General features: G+C 37.3%; 3 protein-coding genes across 3 annotated transcripts; 1 reads left to right on the top strand and 2 right to left on the bottom strand.

Annotated features, from left to right (window-relative positions):
* Positions 1-360: 360 nt before the first annotated feature.
* Positions 361-1,041, bottom strand: LOC139432012 (piggyBac transposable element-derived protein 4-like). The gene has a single exon (XM_071200341.1). It carries the CDS (start codon positions 1,039-1,041, stop codon positions 361-363), a length of 681 nt encoding a protein of 226 aa, XP_071056442.1.
* Positions 1,042-6,606: 5,565 nt separating this feature from the next.
* Positions 6,607-7,674, top strand: LOC139432011 (uncharacterized). The gene has a single exon (XM_071200340.1). It carries the CDS (start codon positions 6,607-6,609, stop codon positions 7,672-7,674), a length of 1,068 nt encoding a protein of 355 aa, XP_071056441.1.
* Positions 7,675-9,764: 2,090 nt separating this feature from the next.
* LOC139431679 (histone-lysine N-methyltransferase SETMAR-like) lies at positions 9,765-12,615 on the bottom strand. Its single transcript, XM_071199770.1, has 2 exons — positions 12,530-12,615; positions 9,765-12,473 (listed from the first exon to the last, which is right to left on the bottom strand). Exon 2 carries the CDS (start codon positions 10,980-10,982, stop codon positions 9,966-9,968), a length of 1,017 nt encoding a protein of 338 aa, XP_071055871.1. The 5' UTR covers positions 10,983-12,473; positions 12,530-12,615; the 3' UTR covers positions 9,765-9,965.
* Between the last annotated feature and the right edge of the window lie 258 nt (positions 12,616-12,873).

The following is a 12,873-nucleotide window of genomic DNA, read 5'->3' as shown; positions in this document are numbered from 1 at the left end:
GCCTTTAGACAGTGGAGACGGCGTGGATTTAACCTTTAACTGGTGACGTGCATGTGGAGGGACGTGCGTGGTGACGTTGGGTCCTAGGGACCCATGTCTTTTTAAGAGCCTTTGGTATATTTTTCTTTTAGTTTGCCGTTTTATGCTTCACTTCATACCTTACTTAATTAGAAAAGTGGATTCTGCTCATTTTATTACTATTAACAAGGGCGGTATTAAATAAACAGCAATAGCCTACAAAAGAAGGTATTATTTTATTCTTAGAGAAAGAAATACAAATAAACTAAATAAGGATCACATCTATGATGTCTATATTGTTTAACATATATATGATAACAAAATAAAATTAAAAATGGCACTCTAGGTTCTATTTTCACAATTTCTGCAGAGCATGTCCGAACATTGTAGACAAATGGGATGTTTACAGTCCTTGCAGTAATATGATGTCTTTCTATCCATATTTTTTGGGCACATGTAGCACCGTTTGCGTTTGGAACGCTCTACAGTATTTTCTACAGCTGCTAGAGGTAGTGTTTCAGGAGCATCAGGTCCTAAAATCCGATTGATCGTTATCCGAAGTTGGGATGGTAACCTATCATTATATGTACGACGTTTCAGTTCGGGTAGTATCAGCTCTCTTGCCAATTGCTTGATAAAATCTAACCGACTGATTTGTTTTCTATTTGGTAAACAGTTGTATAAAATATATGAGTTAACGGAAGACATGTTAATCATTGCGTAAAAAACTGCCATAGGCCATCTACGAGTTCTGCGATTGACGGAATAATTCGCACATTTTTTATCTAAACTATCCACTCCGCCTTTAGTCATGTTATATAACGCTATTATTTCGGGCTTCCTTGTTTCTTGATCAATGCCAGATGTTTGATGCATAGAAGAAAGTGCAATAACAACCTTGGATTTTTTAGGTACATGAGAAACCAAAGTCATATTTCCGTGAAACCCGTACAACGTTGAGCCCACGGTGCGTCTTCTATTTGATAAAAATGCAATCGGTATATCCCTTTTATTCTTTCGCATTGTGCCCACATACGTTAATTTTCTCTTTGTAAGTTCATTTACAAGTTCAACCGATGTAAACCAATTGTCGGCTGTAACATTTCTATTGGAGCCATAAATTGGATGTGCAAGTCGAAGAACAGCTTGGGTCGGTTTATTTAGAGTCAATAAGTTTGTATCCAATCCCCTACCATCTGAATTTCTCCCACTGTATATGTATGCATTATAGCAGTAATTATTTCTGGCGTCGGTAAGTATCATCACTTTTATCCCATATTTATTCGGTTTGTTTGGGATGTACATTTTGAAACTGCAGCGACCCCTAAATCCTACTAGCATTTCGTCTACACAGACATATTCTATATTCTATATATAGTTATCTTGAAAGTTTGACACTAGTTTTTCGAAACACCAAAATATAGGTGCTGCAGCATTATCTTTTCTTCTTTGCTGTCTTGTGTTTGAATCATCGAATCGAAGACATGCTAATAACGTCAATATCCGCTTCAGTGACATCGTACAGCGAAATAAATCACGGCCAGTACCATCTGTCGCAAACAGTGAACTCAAATCTTCATGTCCTGACTTGAAGACCCCACTATACAAGAGCAACCCTAATAGCGCTTGAAATTCGATCTCATCCACATTTCGGATTTCTATGTGAGTTGTACCTTGAAATGTTTCGCGATGGGCTTCTAACTTTTGGTTTGTTTTGGAAATTATTTCTTGGGAGAGTTCTTGTGAGAATAGACAATTCCAAATATCGGAGATACGTGAAGAATCCTGAACATTTTTTACAGGTCCTCTGACGCGTGGTAGTTTTATGGTTACTTTATTAGAGGCGGACACTCTTGTTGTTCTTTTTTTCTCTTGTGTGGCCCACTTCAATCTATTTTTCCCATAAAAATATTTGACGCGGCTCTCCTTTCGGTTACTTTTCTCACTTTCATCGTTTAGTAATTGTACGTTTCGTACAGGTACTGCGCAGGTATCATCTATATCACTGTCACCTTGTTCAGAGTCAGAGTTATGGCAACTTTTAGAGTAGTGATCACTAGGACAATCGTCTATATCACTTGCATTTTCATCCACTTCAGGACGTTCAAAATCAGGAAATCTTGGATCATCCGGTCTCGTAGATTCGAGATAACATTTTGAGGCCATTGTTTTTTAATTTATGTTCTTTGATAATATTTTCTATTTACAATTAGTTAAATGCACCCGGATACCACAACAATGACTTTTCATAAAGTATCTTCAGATTATATTCAGAAATTGAATAGTTTAGACAAAGATGATGCTTACAGTAAGGACGCTTAAAATCAACTGTTATAAATTTGTTTGTATGCACAGTAAATCGTTTTTTTTCTAAGCCTACTTGGATAATTTTGAAACGAAGCCTATTTGGATTTTTTGTCAACATCTACCTTAAATATAACGTTTACGACGACGTCGGGTCCCTGGGACCCAAGAGTCGCTGTCGTGGGCTCAATACACGCCGTAAACAATTAAAACATTACCGACTGAGTAAGTTGCTATGTTTTAGGAAGGTATTGAAGAGTTAGGTCTGAAAGTGTTTGTATATGTTGTTCAGCAACCAAAATTAACAGGCACGGGTCCCAGAGACCCATACGTCACCAGTTAAAGGTTAAAGTAATATTCAAAGATGTTAATGGGCGCCATGGACTTATATAAAACCTTTACGAACGTACTTGACCACACCCTAATCAAGTCCGAACTTAGAGTTACAGAAAGGAATGAGAACAAATAACCAACAACCACATTTGGAACTGAAGAAAGAGTATCTATATTATATGTAATCGTAGAAAAACATTCATGTATACACATGTAAATATACGTGGGTATATAAAAAAATATGTAATGACAATTGGAACAAAGTTCTCAAATTATAAGAATAAAGTTTATACAACTTAACCAAAATGTTGCTGTAATCGCATACAAAAAAAGAAAATATAGCACCCCCCTGTATCGTAAGTTACACAATTACGATCCTAACTTTATTTAGAATAAATGAACAAAAAAACATTATCGCGAAAACTTTTCAGATTGGCCAATTTGAACAGTAAGGGGATATCAAAAATAAACGATAAAAAAAGAATTATAACCCCAAATGCAATTACCCTTACAAAAATGTAAATAATAAAAAAAATACTTTGAATTGTCAAGACAACAAAAAAATTAACAATTAATATATCAGATTTTAGAAGTTGAGTAACTCTAACTTCTCTGATCAAAATTCAGATTTTATACAAAAAAAATAATAAAGTTGATGTTCACATAAAACAAAAAAAATACAACTTAGCCTTAATCTTCTACGGGCCCAAACAGCATCCCACGGTTCCAATTCCAATCCAATTCAGAATAATCTTCTCCAAACAGATAACAAAGGTACCAAAATATTGAGGTTATGGATGACCCAAATCTGTCATCAACAGATTTCAAATGACTTTCAAACGACTTTCGATGGCGCAGTTTCAAGATGACGTTCTAAAAATTCTTCCACTAAAATTCTTTACCAAGGGGAAGATGATCTCGTCGATTGGTGGGTTGATAATCGTTCAACACTATTAAGACATTCCACGGAGGACCAAAACTACCGTGAACGCCTCCAATAAAATAACCTTCGTTGAAACGATGATGGCGTCGCTGTTACGACGCTGACGATGTCTACACATATCTTTAAATTCTTCAAACCTCATATCGGTATTTACATGTTCATCGTATACATGTTTCAAATTCACCTCATCCTGTTTGAAAAGGACTAACACGTTAGCGTTATCCCGAATTAGATGTTTAGGTATGCGGGTATAGGTCTGCGTCAGGTAGAAAGAGTCTACGTTTCTATGTCTACCCATAGAAAAGTACGTTCGAATTTTATCCTGCTTATCGCACGCCACATCATCGAATATAAAAATTGAATTCTCCTTAGCTTCATTTGGGTCCAGTACGGCGTCATTATCGCTGAATCGATAGAATCCAATTTCCGGAAGTCGATTCAAAACTAAACTTAAAAGTTCATATTTTGGTTGCTCCAGTGACTTTGAGTAAATGTAGATACTGTCGAATGTCAAGCCATTTTCATCAAATATTAGATTCAAAATTAAATTGGTCTTCCCACAGCCAGAAGGTCCGCAGACAATTGCGCGTAAACTGTTGGGTATTAAATCACTATGTCTACTCTTCGTCTCCGTTGCTGATACCAGTCGATCGAGATCAGTCAATGGCATAGTTAGAGAAGGGTGCTTCACTACACGCATGTTGTCAAAAATTGACTGAGACTTTAACGTACCTGCACGCATATATAAAGGTCCCGGTTGTGTTTGAAATTGTATCACTTGAGAGTAATGCTCACTCAAGGTAATACATCAACAGTAGCTTCAATTCGAGGTGGAGGAATTTTAAATTCAATTATCAACAAACTCCCCGTAGAGTTACACATTCCCGGATATCAATTCTGCGGGCCCGGAACAAAGTTGAATAAACGCTTGGCACAAGGTGACAAAGGTATAAATCCGTTAGATCAAGCCTGTAGAGAGCACGATTTAGCCTATAGAGATAATAAAACATTAGATCAGCGTCACGAGGCCGATAGACGTTTAGAGGATACCGCTTGGGGAAGGGTGAAGGGGAAAGACTCATCGCTTGGTGAAAAGACTGCGGCGTGGTTAGGTACAAACGCGAAAGCGAAACGCGAAACGTAAATTAGGTATGGGGCATAAGCGTAAAGGTGGTAAAAGCCGCCGAAAACGTCGAGGTGGATCATTGAAATCGAAAAGTGGCGGTAAACAGGTGACCTTTCAAAAGGGGATAGTTAAGCGTATAGGAAATGATTTACCGAAAAACACCGATAGTTTACGAGAAGCGGCTCGATTGGCGTTGAAAGGCGCTCGCATAGCCGTAAAGTCCGTAGGCGGAAAGAGAAAAGTTAAAATTCCGCGCACAATCCCAATTCCAATTAAACGGGGGGGGAATATTACCACTTTTACCTGCGATATTTGCCGGACTGTCAGCCCTCAGCGCACTATCCGGAGGCGCGGCTGGAGTCTATAGAGCAGTAAAGAAAACCCAAGAGTCGAAGGATAAAATGAAAGAAGCTGAACGTCACAATAAAGCAATGGAGGACATTGCAATCGGAAAGACAGGGAGTGGTATTTACATTAAAAGGTATAAAAAGGGATTGGGTATATATTTAACAAAAAAAAAGAAGGAGACTCAAAAAAAACTTTTAAGGCGGCTACCCAAGAGACCTCTAACCAATTTCGATATAGTACGTTACGCTAAATCTCTAAATATCCCAAAATTCCGCGGTGTATATATGCGAATCGCATTGCCTAAAGGGGGACCAAAAAGGGATAAAGCGGCGGTGGTGAATTTAGATCAACAAAGTGGAGATGGAACGCATTGGGTAGCCTATAGAAAATCTGACAATAGAGTGCTATATTTTGATAGTTATGGGGATCTTAAACCCCCTAAGGAACTTTTAAAGTACTTTAAAGACACTCAAATTATATACAATCACGATAATTATCAGAAGGACAATCAGTACAATTGCCGGCATTTATGTATAAAGTTCCTACTTCAAACAGGAAACGGGTCATATGTATAACGATGTCGCAGACGTTCACACTGGTTAGTACAAAGAGCGAAATTTCTGAAGAATACTTTCCACCTATACAATTGGATCCTAACTTTAACTATTCATTGGGGTTGATTGGTCTGTATACATACAACAGCATACCCAACATTGAAGAGGGGATTAACGATAAATTCCACTTTACCATAATAAATCCCATCAATAAACAGCAGCAGCAGCAGGGGTCTAAGAAGACTTCAAAAGAGGTAATCGGGATTCCTACGGGCGCATACGAAATTTCAGACATTGAAAAATATTTGCAAAAGGAGATTTGACGGCTGACCGGATTGGATAAGATAGATAGACCTGACGGTCTATTGTCGCTCAAGGCCAATAACAATACCTTACAGTGCGAGATTAGCAGTGACTACTTGGAGATTGATTTCACAGGATCCGATTCGATTGCTTCGATTTTAGGATTCTCTCAACGTACACTGAAACCCGGACAATTACACAGATCCGATCTCCCAGTAAATATAATGCGCGTGACGTCCGTTCGTGTGGAGTGCAATATAATTTCGGGATCATATTACAACAATAAGCTGTCACATACGCTATTTGAATTTACACCGGCGGTCGATCCTGGCTTCAGTATAAATATAGAGCCTAGGAACCCAATTTATTTTTCAGTCGACACCGATCGACCGATAACGAACATTACGCTTAGACTTCTCGATCAGCGCGGTAGATTGGTAAACTTTCGAGGAGAGGAAATTGTAATTAGGTTAGAGCTGAAACGTGTGGCATTATAATGGGTTTTATGTTTGAAACACCTGTTGGTGGAACGTATCGCACACCACCACCACCACCACAACTTACCTTGGAAAAGGGTAAAGGATATAAATGCAAACGTAAGAGAACGTCTAGATCAGTCTGCAGAAAGACTTCGTTGCGACCTGACAACGTTCGTTTCCTTCAAGATTTGGGGTACCATGTCAACAAAAAAATTAAACATATATAGAGATCCTATCGTGGATAATTCCATCGCTAGGGAAGAGGTTCATAGTTACCATCCTTCAACAAATTCGTTTCAAAACAACGATATGTTCACCATCGAACTGAACCAAGAAGATGTTTTATTCTACTTTTTCGAGAGCTATATACGAATTGAGGGTAACTATGTTAAAAATTTAAAGGATGTTGCAGATAGCGTAAGTTTAACGCACAATTTACCGGCATTTCTATTTGAGTACATCGCGTTCGAACATAATGGTGTTGAAATAGAGCGGGTTCGCGAACCAGGACTCACATCGCTAATTAGAACCCTTCTACATCATAACGATGTGGAATGTAAATCATTGGAGATTGCCGGGTTAAAATGGCCTCCAGAAGGAGCCTTACCCACAGTGGACGGCGTAAACGATAACTTTGTATTTCAAATCCCACTTGTGCACATCTTTGGACTATTTAGAGACTACAATCAGGTTATGAGAGGTCGTTTCAAGTTTAGGTTTGTTAGAAGCCGTACAGATTCAAACTGTTCTAAATCTATATCGACGAAAGCCGACCCCAGCACTGGAGAGTTTACCCTAAAGACAGTGTCATTGCTGGCGAAGCATGTTTATCCCAGCCCATCGATAAAGATTAGGCTTTTGGATGGGTTAAATAAAAATTCGAATATAGCTGTACCATTCCGTAAATGGACGTTTTATGAATTGCCATCTATGAGACGGGGGAATAAAGAGATTTGGCCTGTCACCTCAACCACAAACAGGGGTAGACCGCAATATGTTATAGTGGCATTCCAAACCAATCGAAAGGATCAGCCGAATTCTGATTGTACGCTGTTTGACCACTTGAACATTATAGATCTTAAAGTCTATTTAAATTCATATTCCTACCCATTCGAGTCTATGAATTTGGATTTTACGAAGGAAAACTACGTTGAACTATATAAAATGTATACGGAATTTCAACCATACATTTGGGAATCTAATCGAAAACAACCGATAATGGATTTCAGAAAAGAAACAGATTCAAGAAAAGACCTCTATTCGTAATTGATACCACAAAGAATAATGATGAGGAAGCGACGCCATCTGCATCATGTGAAGTACGGCTTGAAATTCAGAGTGATAAAGATTTTCCCGCCAACACGAAGGCATACTGTATCCTAATACATGAATCTATGTATACCTATAAGCCGCTGAGTGGGGAGGTCTCAATCGTTATTAATTGAATCAATTTCGATTGCGCATCATAGTCTGAGTTATGGAGCTACGTAGAGCGGTAGTTGATATACAGGGGTTCTATATAGACTCTGAATTCATAGTTAAAGAATTCACACTTCTGGACCTTATCACCGACTATGCCGTACATCTCCACTTCAAGGCTGACAGACCCTTTCGATGCTTATCGGTTCAAGATCAACGTTCCGCCAAGTATTTAGAGCGAAATCACCATAAACTATTGTATGTTGGAGGATGGATGGATCTGTCGATGGGGTTAAATTTACTGGATGATATACTGTCGTTCTATGATGAGGTGTATGTGAAGGGTAGCCAGAAGAGGGAGTTTTTGGAAAGTAGACCCTATTATCGGTACCGGTGCCGGCATCGGTACCGGCATCGGAATTTAACGGTTAGGGATATTGCCTCGGAGTTTTCTGAGAAGGAGGTTGAAGAAGATACTAAATTGACGGCAACTTCCAATCCATGCTGGTTCCACAACGATGCTCCCGCAGTTTGCTCGCAAAATAACGCCATAATTTTAAAGAATTTTTTATGTAATTTGCATAGACGTGTGTTACAGTTCAAAATTTTAATTTGTCCTTTTATGTGTTGTCTATAAGAGTTTTGAGTTGCATAACTTCGGGATTTTGATTAGGATTAATAAAGGTTCATTAATTTTTACATTTGTTTATTTTTAATATTAATTTTTTTTACAGCAGTATCCCTCTGGCATCCCTAAATTTTCCTTTCTTGTCCTTTTGGCAGTTACCGAATTGTTCGAATTTATTTCTTTCATGTTGAGAGTGTGTTGACTTCATTTTGCGCAGGTGTATTTTTTTTGAACCCAATTCTTATAAAACTGTGTTCAAAGGTCTCCTCGACCTCTTTTCAAAACCAGATTTGGAAGACTTAATCACGAGTGAGTTAAGAAATTTTTGGTGTGGTCGCCATTTTTGGAGTATTTAGTGATTTTTCTAAATCCATATGTTTGGGATTAATCACCCGTGATTTGATTGTGAGAAAAGTGATTATTATTTCTCATATATTTCGGTATATCCGGATTTCTAAGTATTTTCCATTTAACACATTTTCATCTGGTTTAAAACCTCGAACACCTGAGGTAAGTTTTCTAAGTTTCTTTTCATTCATGCACCCTTTCATTCTTTTTTAACCATTCAACCACCGTTCATCAATTCATTCATCCCAATCATCCTAAAGTTAAAACAAAAAAAAAAAAAAACAAAAATCCTAATCTATCCTAAAATCTAATCTTCTTATTTTCTTATTCTACTGTAATTTATCCAGGTTTTATTGTGGGGAGCAAATTTCGTGAACGATTTGTTGTGGAGGAAAACAATTCCATTCTGACTTCTCTTCGGAGACCCATAAACCTGGTGGTATTACCTGTTCCGAGAGGACTTTCTTCTCCGATACTCACTGGAACTAACAACAATTATAACATCAACCTCATCAGGAGGAATCAAACAAAGTACCTTACCTTCCTGACCTATACCAGAGGAGCTGCTGTAGAAAAATTTGCCTCCAAGCCAGTTCAGAAGATTCTACGAACTTAAAGGTCAGATAACTTCAACACTTTAGTTTGTTGGAGAACCATAATACCACTTTTGGGTTCTCACTGAGAAGATTATTCAATTTTTTTTTTGGTTCAGTTCAATTAAAGTTTAAAAAAAAAAAAAAAAAAAAAGCTGTTCTACGGGGTCGAGGCGTGATTTAATTTCTTTTCATATGGTCAGTTTTATTTTTTTTTATTTGATTTGCTTCCGGTAAAGTTTTCTTTCAATTTATTTACTCGCTAACATTGATAATTTTTTTTTGTTTTTTTTTATATATTGAATACATCGAGTTAACCTAAAAAAAAAAAAGAAGATAAATACTAGGTTTTGTTTACTTTATTATATTATATTTTTTTTTATTATTTCATAATATATTCATTTTGTCTTACCTTTATTGTCATTGTTTTCTTTTTGATTATTTTTTTTTTAAGTTATTGTAACTCAAAAATTCTATTTCACCTTTCTGTTGTGTTGTGTTATGTTTGCATCCCTTCTTAACATCACACGTCACAGTTCGTGAACCACGCGAGAGCAACTGTGTGGCGCCTAATAAATAACCCTCCCTTCTACCCTGGGCCGGTCGAGGACTCGCGTGAGAGACGCTAGATGTAAACATTGTTCCATCGTGTCATCCAGATTGGTTGTCCTTTCTTCATCAAAACCATAAATTTTCGATTTTAAATATCCCCATAGAAAAAAATCATTGGGGGCTAAATCTGGTGATCTAGGCGGCCAAGTTAACGTTCCGTAAATAGATATTACACGATTTGGAAATTGTGCGTTAAGATACTCTTTAACTTGCCGGCTGTTGAGAGCCGGGCAACCATCTTGTTGGAACCAGATACTTCCAAATTGAACATTGTCTAATTGTTGAAGCGATGGGATTACGTCATTTTGCAAAATGTTTAAATACTTATGACCATTTAAATTTCCTTCTATGAAAAAAGGACCGATAATATGGTCACCTACTAAGCCAGCCCAAACATTTAATTTTTGGGGATATTGTGTACGAGCCGCATAAACTTTGTGTTCATTGCCACGACTCCAATATCGAGCAACGCTGGGATTATGCCGACCATGCAAAGGAAATGTAGATTCATCGGTAAATAAAATGTTTTTTATAAAATCAACATTTCCGTTGGCCATTTCCATCATAGTAAAGCAAAATTCCGCCCTTGTAATATTATCGTTCTCGCAGAGTTTCTGACTTTTTTGTACCTTGTACGACCCGTACCCGTGTTTCTTTAATGTTTTTAGGACGGCAACATGGCTGATAGCAAACGTCTCCGCAACTTGTCTGCTTGACTGATTTTTATTACGTTCAACATCAGCACATATCATCGTATCACGTAACTCATCTCTTTTACCCCTTCGTAATTTGTGTTTCTGTGGAGACACACATCCATGTCGCTCAAAGTTTTTAATAATATTTGAAATTGTTCCGCGACTAGGAATTGATCTGTTTTCATAGGCCACAGGAAACAAATTAATTATTTGGGCTACAGAATTGCCACCATAAAACCATTTTATAATCTGTACCTTTTCCGCTACAGTAAACAACATCTTAGTTTTTTTTTGCTAGGGTTAACTGCAAAGCGATGCGACCAACTTCGCCTCTCAACAATCTATGAACGATTCAATTTGTGCATTACCCCTACGCTTGTTTATCCCCCACTTAACGACACCGAATATACACACACACGTATACTTATACGTACGTCCGTGTTGGGTGTACCTCCTAAAATTAAAGTTACCAATCGGTATAAGAAGTTGTATAAGAAATTGTGGAAACGTAATGGTCGAATTTATTGGCTTAGATCGAAGGTGTACGCAAATCGGATCGCTGATGGGCGAGTTACTAAAAAATCTAAAGGTATTAAGAAAGCTGTGGTTAAACAAAAGCTTTCATTTCAAAATTATTTCGACCGTTTACATTCAAATTCCGTCTTGTGTAGAAAACAGTTATTATTTAGAAGTTTTAACCACACGGTTTTTACCGTTTTACAAAACAAATTGGCCCTTTCCCCACATGATTTCAAGCGATGTATCGATGCCGATGGTATTAAAACATTGGCTTGGTGTCATTTTACCACTATTTCGAATAACGTTTAAATATATTTAAGTAGTTTAAGTAGAAAATAGTATCCTTTTTTTGAGTATGTTTAATTTAAATTTTTAATATAAATATGTATTAACTTTAATTTTTTGTAATTTTCTCTTTCATTTCCGGTCCAGAACTTATTATTTATTATTTATTATCTACTCTGGTGACTTTGGCAACTGGATATTTTGCATATAATCAAATGCCAAAGCCAAGACATTTTCTGAATCTGCATGATTCTCGGTTTCACTTTTTACTTTTGAGTAAAATTTCTTACTTCGTCACTTGTGGACCATCAATTCAGCTACTGCTGTCCGTTTAGCAGTATCATTTAGGTTCTTGTTTTTTATTTTATTGTTTAGCAGTTCGCAAGTCGAACACACATCAACCTGGGGTCTACCGAAGGAAAAGTTGAAATTTTCACGAAAATAACTTCTATAAAAAGAGAAACTCAACACGACATTTGGGTGTTTTTGTTGAAAAAGCTTATGCATAGTAGAAATGGTTAAATTCCTATCCAAATATTTCCTGTCTGTTCCAGAGTAGTGGCTTAGTTTTACAGGGAATGAATGTGGTCTCGCACTAATTCTCTGACTTCTTCAGAAAAGGCATTTGCGCTTGGTTGTTTTCCGCGTAAATCTCTAGGTGACTTGCCCTGTTGAGCTAGACTTTCGATTCTTCTAACACGTTTATGAGTAACTGCATGTAAAGACATGAAAGCTTTAAGACAAACTTCAGTTTTAGCAGATCCTTTAAATACATAAAACTTGAAACTAACTGATTTCGGTTTGTGTTTCTCACCTTGCCGAGGCCGTCTCTGCTTTATATTTAATACCTGAATAAGACCCTGGAGAAAGATGTCTTGTTCGCCTTTGGTGTGAAGAGAATAGAATCGTTGGAAAATTTGCAACTTATCATCTTCACTAAACTTCTCATAGCATTTTAGCCTACAACTAAAATAATATAAGGTTAGATTTTCTGTTATAAAAGAATCCTTTATACAACTTACCTGCAAGGGGGGCCTTCTACTTGCTTTGCAGGAATATTTTTACCTTTGGAACTTGTATAACACGTCGCTTCTACCCTTGCTTTTTTTCTAATATGACGGTCGTATTTAGTAGGATCACTTTTACATTTTTTGCCGCGCATTTCACTATTGCCCACCATTTTGGGTCTACACGTGTTAGTTGCGATGGCATCAACAACAAACTAAGAAATAGATGTAGAGGTTATGCATAAAGGGAACATGTCACTGACATGTGCCGTTTATGCATAACGTTTAGTAGCAATACCCGATAATTCTAACTCATAGAGGATGCGGTCATGAGCCGTTTATGCATAATCCGATGCGGC

This window comes from Onthophagus taurus, chromosome 11 (assembly GCF_036711975.1).
Source record: "Onthophagus taurus isolate NC chromosome 11, IU_Otau_3.0, whole genome shotgun sequence".
Classification (NCBI taxonomy): domain Eukaryota; kingdom Metazoa; phylum Arthropoda; class Insecta; order Coleoptera; family Scarabaeidae; genus Onthophagus; species Onthophagus taurus.
Note: the sequence above shows the minus strand (reverse complement) of the source record. Positions and strands in the feature narration are given on the sequence as shown.